A 16,371-nucleotide genomic window follows, 5' to 3' on the forward strand; every position below is an offset into this window, starting at 1 on the left:
GCTTTTTCTCTCAAATAAATTAAAAATCTAAAATAAATAAATAAATAGAAATAGAACATTACCAGGGTCTTTGGGAGGGAATAATGGGGAATTAATTACTCATTGAGTACAGAATTTCTGTTCAGGTTGATAAAAAATTTTGGAAATGATGATGTTTATGTAATATTATGAATGTAACGTCACTGAATTATACTCTTAAAAATGCTTTAAGTGGTAAAATTTTTGTTACATATAACCACAATTTAAAAAAAAAGATTATCCCTTTGATGCTATTATAATTCTGCAAAGCCATTAATTCAGTATTCATAATTTACTTTGCTGGGTACTTTCAGATACTGTCCATTTAAAATTTGACAGATTTTACCTTTGCCTAAGTTATTTATTGGTTTTACATTTGTTTCTCTGTCAGTTTCATATTACATAGGAATTTAAAAGTAGTTCACATTTTTGAAAGATTTTTACTTCTTCCACAGAGAGTGTGGCCTGCTTCCCAGCGAGATGTATTATATCTTTCTGCCATTCGAAAAATACCAGCCTTGACTGAAAATGACCCTGAAACTTGGATAGTGTGTAATTTTTCTGTGGATCATGACAGTGCTCCTGTAAGTGCATTTATATAAATGTGTATAGTTGTACAGTATGAAGCTAAATATACAGTGCAGAATGAAAGTGATAAACACATAGGACACACAGAAATACTTGATAACATTTCTTAGATTTTGTTTTCTGTTGAATTGGCTTCTTGGGACATGATAGCCCATGTGTTATCCAAGGACAGCAGTCATGGCTGTGAACACCCACCCAGCAGGGGCTGTTTTCCTTTCCTCCTGAAGTTAGAGGAAACAGAACTGAATGGGTAAATAATGGAAGGCTGCTTTCCACAGTTCCCTCTCCAGCCATGATCAACTGCTCGCAGAACCTCTGTGGTTTCTATCTCAGTTTAGCTCCATCTACTGCTTAAGAGGAGAGAAAAACATTTCTGATGTCATAACAGCTTGTTTTATTTATTGGTGCTTATAAGATTTGTTGGAGATGTTGATGAGCTGTAGTTTTAGATAACCTAATGTATTAGACCATTAGGGATTATAAAATGCTAAGCATCTACTGCACTGATGTTTCGTTTCTGTTATTTGTTTTGGCAGCTAAACAATCGATGTGTCCGTGCCAAAATAAATATTGCTATGATTTGTCAAACCTTGGTAAGCCCACCAGAGGGAAACCAGGAGATCAGCAGGGACAACATTCTATGCAAGATTACATATGTAGCTAATGGTATGTATTTTGGGGTTTCTTTTGCTACTTGGGCATGTAGATTTTCATTCAGTCATTCACTATTATTTTAGTGATCTCTACACCCAACATGCGGCAACAACTCCTGACCCCCGAGATCAAGAGACATATGCTCTTCCAACAGAGCCAGCTAGGCACCCCTAGATTTTCTTCCTATAATCTAAAAGCCTTTTTAGTTTTTATCATTTAGATTAGTAATTTTTAATTTGGAGAGATGTGTATTGAAATTATCAGGAAACTTTGAAAATAGTCATGTCTAAATTTGATCCCAGAACTACTCTATCAGAATTTTTTAGGCTGGGGCTAGGTAGATACATTTTAATACTTCCATCTCTAGATGACTTTCACATACGCTTGGCTTTACGAACCATCTTACTATGGGGCGCCTGTGGTTTGGTCAGTTGAGCATCTGCCTTTGGCTTGCATCATGATCCCGGAATCCAAAGATTGAGTCCCGCTTCAGGCTCCTTGCTTGGTGGGGAGTCTGTCTGCTTCTCCTTCTCTGTCTCCCCCTCCCCCTGCTCATCCTCTCTCTCTCACTCTGTCTCTCAAATAAATAAAATCTTAAAAAAAAAATCTTGTTACATATTTGTCTAATAAAAATACATGTATAGTTAGGAATATAAGCAATACTAGTAAAGGAAATGAACAGTTCTGTTTCTCATTGTCAGGCTTTTTTTGTTTCCTGGATAATTGCCTGCTTAGGATTCTTCTAACCCATTTCCCACCTGCAGTAGTCATTGGAGTCCCTCTAATCAAATCCTCATGCCTTCTTTTTACGGGGACAAAACTGCTACGGTGTTTTAAGAGACAGTTGTGCCTGAGTGATGTATTATTTGATTATAGTAAGAGTGACAAATCTATCTTACATAACCTAAAATGTTACTATATTAAGATTTGCTTATAATTTAGGGAGCCAAGAACATCTCAGATAGGTAATAGGTGCCTTCTTATTTGCTATGTGTTCTTGTGTGGTGGTTAGCATGAATGGTCAGGATTTTAAGAGATGTTAACTGTTCCAATGTGAGAAATTTTTTAAAAGCAAAGGAACAAAATGAGTGTTTTACATACAAATGGAGAATTGTGTCCCAACAGGTTTTAATTTCCCTTTATCTTGCAGTGAACCCTGGAGGATGGGCACCAGCCTCAGTATTAAGGGCAGTGGCAAAGCGAGAGTATCCGAAGTTTCTAAAACGTTTTACATCTTACGTCCAAGAAAAAACTGCAGGAAAACCCATTCTGTTCTAGTGTTAACAGGTACTGGAAGATATATGTTACTCTTTTTTAAAAACTTTGACTAAGGGCAACCCCGGTGGCGCAGCAGTTTAGCGCTGCCTGCAGCCCAGGGCGTGATCCTGGAGACCCTGGATCGAGTCCCACGTCAGGCTCTCTGCATGGAGCTGCTTCTCCCTCTGCCTGTGTCTCTGCCTCTCTCTCTGTGTCTCTATGAATAAATAAATAAAATCTTTAAAGAAAAAAAAAAAACTTTGACTAATACGACTCTGCAGAAACTAAAATCTAGTTAATTGTTAGAAGTAGTTTCTGTGTTTTGAGATGTTCCCAGAGTTGTAAATTGTAGTTTTTAAGCTTTAAAACATGTTTTTTTTTCTGCGTATATTAGATGTATTTTCTTATGCAAAGAGATTTTAACATTATGGAGCCATAGAATTCCAGTACAAATTCCCTATTTTTTTCCCTTCCCAGAAATTACTTTAGGTTCGTTGTCTTTTCTTCCATACTTTTGTATGTATGTTGTGAGTGACATATATTCTTAATTATTTTTTAAAAATGTGTTTATTCTCTACTTACTGTTGTAAAACTTGCTTTTTCTACCTAACAATATATCTTGACTGTTATTGGATATAAAGATGTGAGACATATAGAACTGTCTCCTTCCTTTAGAATTGGTTATATGAATGTTGCAGAATTTATTACCCAGTTCCACAGTAATGTGGTCCCATATTTTGACTGTTGGTGCCACGCTGAACGTCTTTGCACAAAGAGCTGGAATCTTTAGGTTTTTTAAAGAAATGATGTTAACATGGTTCATAAGTCAAAAAGTGTGAAAAGATAAATAGTGAAATTGATCCCTTGCCCCCTACTCACCCAGTTTTGCCCTCCCTCCAGCCCCAAATGAAAGAGTGTAACTCCTGTTACTAGTTTGTTGTGTATCTTTGCAGAGAATTTTTTAAGCCTGAATAAGCAAATTCAGGTGTATTCCTCCCACGCATACACTTTTGTTGTTGTTCAAAAGACGCTGTTCTGCATCTTGTTTTTCCACTTACTTTAAAGGTCTCTGCTTAACAGCATGGACCACCTCCTTATTTTTTTGTGGCTATACAGTATTCATCATATAGATGTACATAATTTAACCAGTCCTCCACTGCTAGGTATTGAAGTCGTTTTCAGTTTTTGCTAGAACAATGTTAATAGTTATATCCACTTGCAAGTTTTATGTGGGATAAGTTACTAGATATGACACTGCCAGCACCTCTGGGGAGGTTGTGCATTTGTAATGTAGGTATTGCCTCCCCCGGAGAGGTCTTATTAACTTACCGTCTCGCCAGCAATAAGACATTTGAGTGTCTGTTTCTCTGAACCCTCTCACACAGTGTATGAAACAGAACGTGGATTGTTCCCACCTTGATAGGCAAAACCACTCTCAGTGTAGTTTTTATTGTATTTCTCTTATTATGAATAGTTTGAACATTTCTTGGTCCATTTGAGAACAATTTGTATAGTTCTGTTTCTATGAACTCTCTCAGTATGTGTCAACATTTAAATTTTTAATAGAGATTACCAAAGTAGAATTCATAAGCCACAAGTATATATGAATGTCCTCTCATTCTTACCTACATGGAATATTAAGTCATTGGCTGAGACATGTATATTTGTGAGTCACTTTCTTTAGATAAAAGAATATGTTCAATAAGTATATAGTGACATATTATTAACTAATTCTGGTTTCTGATGCTGATTCTGGTTTATAGTATGCCTTTCTTAATAAATTTAGCCTTTGAGGTTTTTTTAATCAGATGGTAACATAAGAGTTGTTGCAGTGACATGGTAGATATTTAGCTTTTTCCAGGAAAAAGCTCACCTGAAAATGTCAGACAGGCTCTGGTCTTATCTGAACGGTTAGTATTCTAGGATGCAGCCTGACTTCTGAGAGACTCTCTGCAAGCATAGATGTGTTGGTGATTTCTAGAATACCGTGTACTTTAGAATTGTTATGGCTAGATCTGGACATGAAGTTTGCTGGTCTATCTCTGCGCTGTTACCTCAAATAAACTAGAAACCTGATGCCACTTGATGGTAGCAGTCTTGTCACCCGACTTAACTGGGTATCTCTCCCCACAGCCTTAAGATTTCTGAAGAATGCTATTTACTCTAATCAAGACCAAGTGTGCAGCTATAATCTGCTTTCTCTCTTCTTGACCTCTACCTTGAGCCTTGCTAACAAGCAGGGCAGAAAATATAACTATTAAGTAAAAGAAATCACAATGCAGTTATATGTAGAACATGCTCTGAACTATGTTCGAAAAGAAGATTAATTTTCTTAAGCATTTCAGGACGCTGGGTGGCTCAGCAGTTGGGCGCCTGCCTTCGGCTCAGGTTGTGATCCCGGGGTCCTGGGATCAAGTCCCACGTCCGGTTCCCTGCATGGAGTCTGCCTCTCTCTCTCTCTATGTATGTCTCTCATGAATAAATAAATAAAATCTTTAAGAAAAACTTTCCGGGCTGCCCGGGTGGCGCAGCAGTTTAGCGCCGCCTTCAGCCCAGGGCGTGATCTTGGAGACCTGGGATCGAGTCCCGCATCGGGCTCCCTGCATAGAGCCTGCTTCTCCCTCTGTCTGTGTCTCTGCCTTTCTCTCTCTCTCTCTCTGTCTCTCATGAATAAATAAAATCTTTTAAAAAAATTTAAAAAATAAAACTTAAGCATTTGAAAAATACATACTAATATTATTAACACTTGCCTCAGGAGCTATTGGATTTGGGGCCTTGTTTTTATTGACCTGTTTGTGTGTATGTCTGTGTGTGCATCTGCGTACATGTGCACACAGTACCTGGAGGGCTGGGATTGAAATTCATCTCAGAGGAAAGAGGAAGCATTGTTTTTAGGCGTCTGTGTATGTATGTAAAGACAGACCTGAAAAGATTCCCTGGCCAAAACTCAGCTCTGGCCTTCAGTCCAGTTGAGCTGCTTTCTGACAAAGAACCAGATTCAAACCCTAACACATGGTGAAAAAAAATCATTGTTTACCTGATGTAATACTTGTTTCATAATGTTTGGAAAGAGGTACGTATGAAGTGGATCCTAGCATTAAAAGCTTAGGAAAGCTATCCTTTCTAATTTTGGTGATGAAAAAATAGTAACTTTCAATAGTGTTTATCATCCTCAGCGAAATTCCATGAAGAGTGAATGAGGTCTAAAGATACTTAAAACTCACAGTCAGAACTCTCTCTTTTTTTTTTTTTTTTTTTTAAGAGAGAGCTAGGTGGGGAAGGAGAGAGAGAATCATAACTAAGCAGGCTCCACGCTCAGTGCAGAGACCAATACAGGGCTTGACCTGATGACAAAATCAAAAGTTAGACACGTAACCAACTGAGCCACCAAAGCGCCCCTCATAGTCAGAACTCTTAAATTCATGTGACAATGTCTGAGTATGTTTGTTCCTAGAGCTTAAATACAACTTGTGAATTCTTGATAAATGGTATTGAATAATTTTTATTGAAGACCAAGAAGAAATAGATTTTGGCTTTAGGGGTATAAATCCAGAGACCTCTAGTTTAAATTTTTTTTTTTTAATTTTTTATTTATTTATGATAGTCACAGAGAGAGAGAGAGAGGCAGAGACACAGGCGGAGGGAGAAGCAAGCTCCATGCACCGGGAGCCTGATGTGGGATTCGATCCCGGGTCTCCAGGATCGCGCCCTGGGCCAAAGGCAGGCGCCAAACCGCTGCGCCACCCAGGGATCCCAAGACCTCTAGTTTATTCCCTCCTTGCTTATCTATGATGTATTTCCCTTTTATTCTAGCTTTCAAAACATTCCTTATGTCTTCTATTCCTTGCTAAGTTTCAAGTATGTAAGGTTTATAATTTTCTGTTTTTGAAAGTGAAAATCTTGAAAGCATACAGTTTTAAGAGAGATCTATGCATTCTATGAATTCAGAGGGTAGGAGGAACCTGTTTGGGTAGTCTTACAGCTGTTAGTAATAATATATTGCTTAATTTTTTACTTATTTTCTTTCCTGCAGTGACTGAAGCAAGGCTGTGTGACATTCCGTGTTGGAAGAAAAAATAAAAAACAAAATTGAATGCTCTAAGCTGGAACATAGGATCTATATAGCCTTGTCTGTGGCCCAACACCCTGGCCTTGTGTACAAAAATGAAGAAATATTGCAATAGCAAAGGTGAACATCTAACACTAGCTGTCTCCTGCTAGATCTCCTCGCTCAGCATATAACTATAAATACATGTAAAAATTACATGTATATGGCTATATTTTTATTTGCTTGCTCCTAGAAGAGAAAAAAAAAAATCAACTTTGAATCACAACTAGGAATTGATGCTTTAATTTTTGGGAACTTTTTCAGAATTTTTAATTTACTATGGTCCAGCCTAAGATCCTCATTTGTATCAGGTTTTGTGCACAAAAGAAAAGCACAAAAGTTGAATGCATATGGGGCATGTGCTTTCTGTGCACCAAATATCTGGATGGGGCTCTTTTTTCAGGCCTATGGTTAAATATGTGTTCAGAATTTTTTGACTTTTTTGCTTTGTATAATCCTAGAATTCATTGCTGCTGATTTCTATAATGATTCATGTTGTCACGTGTCTTAATAACTGAGGGCTGTCAGTAACCTGTGATTTTGCCTTTTCTATAGTCTTACTCCTATGAAGAACCTTGGTTCTGATGGGGAAAGAATGAAAAGCTTTATTTTTTCCCCCAGGTATCTTTATGTTTCTATTGTATTTTTAGTTGTATACTGTGTGCTACAGATTTTTTTTCAGTTTGTTTCCAAACAGTTTGGTAATTCCTAAATTGGTTCTGCTTGCCTCCAAACAGAAACATAAAAATCTTGTGGGTATAAACTACTTTCTGGTACAGTGATAAGGGTAAAACGAGCTCATGTTTTCTTGAAATTTATAAGAGGATATATGGTATTGTTACAGCAAATCAGGCTGTTTTGGTTTGACATTTGATTCAGTGTGTCTGGTATTCGTAACAGGCATGTTTGTTGCTTCTTCTGATTTGGGTCCGTTTCAAGGCTATGTCGCAAGATATGCTTAGAAAACGTGAGCAGTGCTCCTGTTTGCCTCTTTGCTCAGAATTTTCAGCGGAGCAGTAAAGGATTCCATGTGATTCAAACTGAAATTCTTTCCTTAGTTGCTATAGGAACTTAAATGTAAAATACCTTCTTTAGTTTTAGGCCTCTGTGAAAAACCTTGAAGCATGGAGTTGAGGCAAGGAATGGTACTCACTGAAGTAGAAATGACTGCCCACTTCACAGACTTCATTCTGTTTATACACAAATGTGCTTACATCAGTCAGAGGCATTTTGTAGATGCTTTGCTGACTTGTTCATCTCTGTAGAAACACAGAAATGAGACCCATTTTGTAAAGCAGAAAGTCATATCACTTGGAACGTGTCCTGTATATATTTCGTACATGGTAATGGAGTCTTAATGATGAATGCAAGGTGATAATTTAATGATGGGATTAGTCTGGTCACTTAATATGCACTATCCTGGAAGTGAATTACTTGCATCAGATATAGTGGTATTTATTATTCTGTACAGAGAGAAAAATACATATAAAACATAGGCTTATATTACATGCACGCAGATTTCATGCTCCATAAATCTTTTCTATTTTTTAATTTACCTTTCTCTAAATGATGTGTATGGAATATGCCTTATTACAGAAAAACGCTGTTCATAATTTGACTGTGTGGAAAAGTGCCTATATGGTGGTAATGCTAGTAAGGCAAATAAGACAAATTATCATATGAGTTTACGACATCACCAGTTAGCATTTTATATTGTGATGTTTAAAAAAGAAAAGTTTATACCTCAAATGTGTATTTTATTTTACAATCAGCTGTGGGATTGGGGTGGGAGTGTGGGAGGGTTGGGGGGCGGGAAGGTTTATTCACCATAGCCGCTGATGGGAATCTTCAAAAAAATTCTCTATGCCCAGTATAAATGTTTCTCTGTTTGCCATGTCTGGTAACTATCATGAACAGGAACAAGCAACTCTCTCATAACTAAATTGGAGAGCTAGCTTCATTTTCAAGGTATGGAAGGCTCACAAAGCAGTGTCTAAATCTAATTACCATTAGTTGCATTTGCACTAAATGTTAATGATAACACTTTTGCAATTCTGTAAATGAAATGATCACACTAAAAATATTTGTATTTAAAAAAGAATAAAAAGATACATTTACCTTTAGATAATTGTACAGATACTTCACTAGAGTTAATCCCATCGGATCAGATTTAGAAATAGGGAATACAAAAAAAGTTCTAAGGTCAAAAGTTGGAGAGGTACTAGCCATTTTAAACAATATTCGGCCCCTCTAGAATTATTCCTCTATGACTAATTGTTAGTGTCTGAATAGACATGATGTTTTCCCAAACACCCTAATTTCTTACTTCCCTTCCCAAAAGCAAAAAATTACCTTTTTATTCTCTTTTCTACTCTTTTGTACTGTGATAGAAACTTGAAAAATATTGGTAATGATGGGTTTTGTCCCTGAATGCCCGCTGTACAAGGACAAGAGAGCACAGTGATTCACTTGGAATTCAGGACTGCTGATTCTGAGGCGGAGGGTGGTCGCAGCAGCTCTTGGTTTGGGATTGCCACAAAGACCTCCAGACCAAGGAGGGGATGGCTGGGAGAAGGCGTAAGAACACAGGATAAGGGAGACGAGCAGCAGGTTTTCCACTCGTTCAGTGTCATAGGCTGATTTGTACACCTACACAGCATCAGTGTCAGCTGCTATTAAGAAAATTTTAGTTGGGCTGAGCTGGTTCTCTTGTGAAAATGTGCCCGTTATCTTTAAGCTTATCAATTGTTTGTCCAGTTAAACACTTTTACCAGTATTTAGTCCGAGTTGTACAGACAATGTATTTGGATTACCGTCATTGTTCATCTACAAACTCAAAACATAATCATTTTAAAGTACCTTGGGAGTGTGTAGAGTGTAACTATTCTATAATAGCTTTATGATCCTGATGATGTTTTTAAAAAATAATAAAGTTGGATCTTCCATGTTACAATCACAAAATTAAAACCAGTATTTAAAAGTGGAAAAGTATTAAAATATTATGGACAAATGTACTTGTTTGATTGTTTTCCTTAACCCCAAAATGCTGCCTGATTAATTCTAGGTAAGTTAAGAACTTACCTCGACTTCAATAGTTATTAAACTGGGTTATTTATAATCCAGTTAGGGATCAAGAAATCCATGTAAATTTTTTTTTTTTTTTAGTCAATATAGAACAGAGTGGAATAGATTGTGTATATTTTTGTATTTTGTGAATCCTTCGTGTGTGTGTGTGTGTGTGTGTGTGTGTGTGTGTGTGTGTGTGGTGGGTCACGGTGTGAAATAAAATTCTTACTGCAGAAGCCGGTCCAGAGTTTTTTGAAATTGCTAGAAAGTAAAGGCCTATGCAGTTGGGTATTTCTAGTGAAAGTACAGTGCGAGTCATGCGCTTACAACTCAACTACGCTTACTTCCCCTTAAATAAATCCCCACTTATTTATTTAAATGATGCAGCTCCACTTATTACACCCGGGGAGTGTGTGCCGCAAGCCGGGCGGTGGGGCTTTGCGGGGCGCTGGGCCCGGGGCAGGCCCTGAGGCTGCTGCGGCTTCGGGACACGCTGGGCTCAGCTGCGGGGCTGGACGCGAGGCCTCGCCGCCCGTCGTCCCTCGGGAGCCCTTGGAGCCCTGGGCCCTGCGCTGTTGCCTCCGGCTTGGCCTGAGCGACATCCCGCAACGACGTGTCCTTCGAACCAGCTTATTTCCAGCCGAGTTGGCTTCGTGGCATCTTCTAGACTTGGCCGCTGTTTGAACTAGATGACGACGGGACCTGTCGGCGTGGGCGCTGTTACCATTTAAAAGCGCCCTTTCCGCGAGCCTGCCTCGGGGACGGGGGGCGGGGGGCGGGCCTGGTCCCAACGGGGACGCTTCCCGGGCCGTCACCAGAACCCCCCGCGCCCCGGTCCGCCCGCCCGTGGCCAGCAGCAGGTGCGCCGCCCGGCCGCCCACGGAACCCCCGCCCCACGCGGGACCGTCCGCGCCGCAGGCCCGCGCCCCTCGGGGGCCGTCGGCAGCTCCGCGGGGCCACCACGAGCACGGGGCGGGGGACGCGGACCCGCAAAGGCGGCCCCGAGCTGCCCACGGACACAGCGCGGGGCTCCGGCCACGCCGCCCGCCGGGCCCGGGGTCCGCAGTGTCCTGGGCGCTCCTGCGTCGGGCAACGAGGCCGCACAGCAGGTGCACGCGGGCCGCTGGTCGTGGACACGGGGGACCGAGCCCCAAGGGGACGCAGGTGGGGCCCGGGGCTGAGCCGGCCCGTCCCGGCCGCTCCTCGGGGCCCCACGACCCCCCCGACCCCGGTCCCCGGCCGCCCTCCTCGTCCTCGGGCCCCCCCTTATCGTGCGGCCCCCGGGCCCCCGAGGTCGTCGGGGGAGGCGCTCCCAGGGGCCAGCGGACCCCGTCCAGCCCCGAGGACGCTGCGGGCGACACGCACCAGGACACGAGGACGCGCAGCCTTTGACCTGAGGATTTCCATTACCTCCGCCCACCCGGGGCCCACCCGCCCCGCCGCCCCGCCGCCCCGAGGCTTTGGGCCTGGACCCGGGCGCACGCTGGGCGCGGGAGCTGCGAGGGGCGCCCCGCTGGGTCCCGCGCTCCTAACACGAAGCCGGGTGGAGGCAGAGCAGAGGGCTGGCGGCCGGGCCCCCCCGCGGCTCCCCCACCAGGACCCAGGGCCCTCGCCTGAGCGCTCCTGCTCCAGCTCTGGGGCTGCAACTCCAAACCCCGAGAAGTCCAGCTACAAAGTCACACTTTGGGGCGACAAGGTCACAGAGGGGAGGCGAGTGAGTGGAAACAGGTTTGCCTACCCCTCTCCCTCCCCCTTTACTGGCCCTTTGGGAGGGGGAAGGAGCAACCAGGGGGGCAGGAGAGGGAGGGGACCAGAAGGCTACAGACGAGGAGCCTTTACTTGGGGGGTGGGGGTGTCACCCACTCCAAACGTGCTTTCTAGTCGGTTAGTTACACTAACTAGTTCACAATCTCTACCATGGGTTCTAGTTCCATCTTATTAGGGGCAGCGGGCCGGCCCAGGGGGCCTTCCAGGGCTGTGAAGAGACCCCGCTCCCACCCTTGCAGGAATGCCAGGCACCCCCCCCCCCCAAACCGTTAGAGCAGGTGCAGCAGCAAGACAATTGCTCAAGTCCTGGCCCAGCGCAGAGCAAGGGAATCGAAAGCCTGGGGCCCACCCAGCAATCCACCTTCTGACCAGTCTTCCAGGTGCCCCTGCCACGCACTCCAGTGGGAGAACCACCAGCCTGGAGCACTCAGGTCCGCCTCCTGAATCCTGCGGGTACAGCCCAAGGCTCTTCCATTGGCCTCAGGGAGCAGCTGCTTGAAAACTTCTATCCTGACACAGGAGTACCCAGGCCTCTGTCAGTAGCTCTCAAAGTTCCTCAGGAGGAAAAGAAAAGATGGTGCGGAAAGTTCCATGTACATCAGCATGAAAAAGTAATCCATTAAAATGTAACTGTAGGCTAAATCATTTGTGATCCTCTCGGCTTCCAGTGTAGAGGTTATTCATTATTTTTGCTAAGCGAGTAAAGTTAATTTTTAATAAATTCAAGTCTTATCCATAGCAGAACATTTTTGAAAAAGTCTTTCAAAAGAACAATTCTATAATGAATTAACTGCTCTTATTTCAGACTTATGTACACAGTGCACTTGTATTGATGTGTCTTGCTGTTGTGTCGTTTGAACTCAGACCCTCAACAGGAGACGACGTACCTTTTAATTTAATTCCCTATCCTTTCCCAAGATGAAGAAAAATCCTGTCCCGCCATATGCATTCCACTGCTCATCCGATCACCGGAGCAGAAAAGGGCACGAAAACTCTCCGCAGTCACCTGTCCGGCCTGCTCCGCTCTGGCAGGGGCGGACCATACACGTGTTCAGGAGAAAAATTCAAACTTTTTCCAGTATCTGGGTCTTGGTTCTGGGGTGGCTCCTACACACCTTTCACTCTAACTATAGCAGAGGGCACTCAGCCTCTCAAGAGGCCAGCTGCGCCTACGCTAGGACGTCCTCCCCAAGAAGGAGATACAGCTTCAGCGTACACGGGCCGTCTGGCTTTGTGCCCGGTCTCCGTGCCCTCTTCCTCTCAACTAACCCTCCTGCCCCAACACCCAAAAGCAGTCCAGCTGAGAGAAGTCTAGACTAATCAAATTCTCCCAAGTATAAAGAAAGTTATTTTAATACTCATAAAACACTGGCCTGCCATTAGTGTTGTAGAAACTGGAGCATATAATGGAAAATGATAAATGGTCACAGGACACCTCGCAGCGGACTTTCAAGCTTCCAGGCTCCCAGCCAAGGGCTAATCCAAACAAAAAGGTTACTGTTTACACTGATCAGCATTACACTTCCTTTTCATAATTTACTAGAACTGGGCAAAAAGTATAACAAATTTATACAACTTAGTAATTGTACAAACCATTAATTTAGCAAGACGATATTGGTTACAGTCACCAGAATGAAGACTCACACTGTTCACTGCCACTTCCGTGAAAAGTTCAGATAAATAAGTCACTGGCTCAAAGTCACAACAGAAGCGATTTAAACTTTACATACAACAGCAAAGGTCAATCTTCCACAACAGTACTGCAGACACAACCACTCAGAGGCTCTCCACGCTGCCACGTCATTACTGGAATGTTCTTCAGAGTCCATCTTCTCTCTCCAAGACCAACACTTGAACCATTAGATGTAATATAAAATAAGGAGTTCTTTATTATTTATATAAAACTTGTACATTAAAAACAATTAAGATTCAACAATTCCGCGGACCCCGAGGAAGCTAAGAGCTTCTGTGGGTCTACCGAGGAGCCCTGTGTGAACGTTTCAGTCACCAACCTCCTGGCCACAGGAATGAAGCAGACTCCTCCGGGGCCATTCACGTGGCACCTCGTGGGCTCTGAAAGCTATTCCCCTTTCATTGGGCTCCACAAGCACGCCAGGGTTTCCTGGCGACATTAAAGGGGACTACCTTCTCTGGCCCAAGCTTAAAATGTTTGATCAGTGCACAAGTTGATTTTTATTTATGTCTTAAACACTTTCAATAAACTTCTAGCATAAGAAGCTTTTATTACAACATATACAGATCTGATACAGTTCTTTACAAAAAACCACCTAGATTTTTCTGCTCAATAAATTTAAGTGTCTTTTAAGAATTAAAGATGGCTTAGAGAAATGCTGTTTTTCTTTCAAACTTGTTTTCCACCTCTGAGCTCTGAGAGGTCAGACTTGTGAGTTCTTGATAAAGAGAGCCACCTGTGTCTAAGCAGTATTTATTAAGAGCCCTGGTACCTGTAACGAAAAAGGCAAAACTCTGTTTCTTAAAGCCTTAGGCTAGCATATATGTTCTAGCATTCTAGACCAACATCTATACTTAGACAAGCAGCCTCTCTGAACAAATAGCCTGCAGAAATTAATGCGGTGATTTGTTTTCTTGACGGAAAAGGATTTAGCACTGTTTAGCACATAATTCAGTAGTCTGGGAAAAAGAGTAATTCTTCCCTTGAAGAAAGCAGGTCCCCTTCTGAAGAATCACAACGGCTACCCCATAAAGAAATCAAAATAGACCAGCACCAAATGAATTATTAGTTTACAAAAAAATAAACTTAGCTCTTATTTCTTATAGTTCTATAACCCAGACTTAATAAATTAACTATGAAATCAGTTTGTCAACTACAGTGTAATTTAAAAATCCATTTTCAACCATGGGGGGAAGGGAGGATGAAGAGGAGGGTCAATTCACACTGATCATCATGAACTCCATGGATGTCAACACTTTTGGCCAGCTTGTATTCTCTTTCAGAAGTGAGCTGTAGATTACCATCTGTGAGGATTTAAAGCACGGTATCCATGTTCAGATCTTTCCAGAGAGCACGGCATGTAAAACACTACACTATTTTCAGATCTGAGAAATCTGCATGGAAAGAAGGATCCCAGACCTTTCTGAAAGAGCCAAAAACCAAGTAGTCGTCTCACAGATCATGTCTATTCATCCTCAACACAACACCGCATTGAGCTTTTTAATTCACAGATTTTATGTTAGTTCTTTAGAACCCAATGCCCACGTTTCAGTTTAGAGCTGTCAGGCTATTCAAGCAGCCTTCTTAGCGCAAGTTCCTTGGAGGTCTTGTAAATTTATCTTTGACCTATGACAGAAAAAGACAGAGAGGAGATATACAAAATATCAAGGGTATAGAATTTTAAGTTAGAACTATTCTATCTGTATAGTAGGGTTTTGTACGTGTATCTTAAGTATAGGGGAAACACATTAAATAAATCTTTTAAGTTTTACCTGTTGTGAATCATGTGACTTTTGACGAGATGTCCGGCTGCCAACGCTGCCATCAGTGACAACTCCCCGGCCATCACTGTACCGCACACGATCCTGGCAAGCTGCCGGGCATTCTCCCCAGGGTTGTCCTTGCACGCTCCTTGAACACCTAGCATCTGCAGCCAGGGAGAGACACAGCAGGACTCAAAGTTATGGCAACAACTTCCTTTTCTACCAACGGAAATTAGAACTACGACGGCATCAGAACAGAACCTGACTCCATTGGAAGGACTCAATTTCCAAGATTTGATAGCCAGTACTGGCAATAACATACACCGCAGTGAACATAACATCCACAGCCTGGTTTGCAGGGGCACGTATTCAGAGGACATGAACATTTATTTGCTCTCTTAATTTACTTTCTCAATGTACTAAACATATGCCTCAACATGCTTACTTGGACACACCGGGTTCGGCTGGTGAGAAGCAAAAGAATGAAAAGACCAGCTAAAATACAGATGAGTGAGAAGTGCTGTTGGGCAGAAATAAAGAATCCCAGCGAGTCAGAACTAGGCTGGAAGTCCCCAGACTGTGGGGCTGAGGCGTCATACCTGTAAACAGGCTTGCTGAGGGAGCAGGTTGGTGCCACCGCCCACGGTTCCTATTTCTATAGACGGCATGGTGCAACTGATATACAAATCTTCATTTGTGGGACCACTTGCTTCCATTAAAGTAATACAGTTTGAACTGCCAACATTCTGTGCTGCATCCTGAAAAAAATAAAAACGAAGAGTATAAAACTTCTCTCACTTAGAAGTACAAGAGAGAAGTCAAGATGGGAGCCCTCACCTGTCCACAGGCAATGTAGATGGCAGTCACGATGTTTGCCGCGTGGGCATTGTAGCCTCCGATACTCCCAGCCATTGCAGAGCCTACCAGATTCTTATTAATGTTGACCTCAATCATAGCTTCTGTGGTAGTCTTTAATACCTAGCAGACAGAGTTGTACACATTTTACATGTTCTCCTGGAAGATTCAGGGCATGTTACCCAGATCTGTCTTTTTCAGTAAAGCAAGAGAGTTTAGATATGGCCCTGTTGATGCCTTGTCCTCAATACATAGTACCAGCCCAGCGTGCTCATGTGAATGCCCCACACGCATGGGCAAGATACAACAGCCATCTTTAACATCAAGCATACGCCCATATATTCAACTTTACTTAGAACATTAGAATCCTGGGATCCCTGGGTGGCGCAGCGGTTTAGCGCCTGCCTTTGGCCCAGGGCGCGATCCTGGAGACCCGGGATCGAATCCCACGTCAGGCTCCCGGTGCATGGAGCCTGCCTCTCCCTCTGCCTATGTCTCTACCTCTCTCTCTCTCTGTGACTATCATAAATAAATTTAAAAAAAAAAAAAAAAAAAAAAAAAGAACATTAGAATCCTTTCCCCGATTTTTAACCCAATGAAAG

General features: G+C 42.5%; 2 protein-coding genes across 10 annotated transcripts in view; one reads left to right on the forward strand and one right to left on the reverse strand.

The window, feature by feature from the left end:
* The window catches only part of CERT1 (ceramide transporter 1), a 111,500-nt gene extending 101,865 nt beyond the window's left edge, over positions 1 to 9,635 (forward strand). For all 4 annotated transcript variants that reach the window (XM_025998297.2, XM_025998298.2, XM_072736996.1 and 1 more), the window contains 4 exons: positions 474 to 602; positions 1,143 to 1,272; positions 2,411 to 2,547; positions 6,551 to 9,635. In XM_025998297.2, the coding sequence (XP_025854082.1) occupies positions 474 to 602; positions 1,143 to 1,272; positions 2,411 to 2,538 (387 nt within the window). In that variant the 3' untranslated portion in view covers positions 2,539 to 2,547; positions 6,551 to 9,635. The remainder of the gene's footprint in view (positions 1 to 473; positions 603 to 1,142; positions 1,273 to 2,410; positions 2,548 to 6,550) is intronic.
* A 3,335-nt stretch (positions 9,636 to 12,970) lies between these two features.
* HMGCR (3-hydroxy-3-methylglutaryl-CoA reductase) overlaps positions 12,971 to 16,371 on the reverse strand; it is a 46,084-nt gene continuing 42,683 nt past the window's right edge. For all 6 annotated transcript variants that reach the window (XM_072736982.1, XM_072736981.1, XM_072736979.1 and 3 more), the window contains 4 exons: positions 15,752 to 15,892; positions 15,514 to 15,672; positions 14,924 to 15,078; positions 12,971 to 14,777 (listed from right to left, as the gene is read on the reverse strand). In XM_072736982.1, coding sequence (XP_072593083.1) covers positions 14,723 to 14,777; positions 14,924 to 15,078; positions 15,514 to 15,672; positions 15,752 to 15,892 — 510 coding nt within the window. In that variant the 3' untranslated portion in view covers positions 12,971 to 14,722. The remainder of the gene's footprint in view (positions 14,778 to 14,923; positions 15,079 to 15,513; positions 15,673 to 15,751; positions 15,893 to 16,371) is intronic.

Source organism: Vulpes vulpes, chromosome 14 (assembly GCF_048418805.1).
Source record: "Vulpes vulpes isolate BD-2025 chromosome 14, VulVul3, whole genome shotgun sequence".
In the NCBI taxonomy this organism is placed as follows: domain Eukaryota; kingdom Metazoa; phylum Chordata; class Mammalia; order Carnivora; family Canidae; genus Vulpes; species Vulpes vulpes.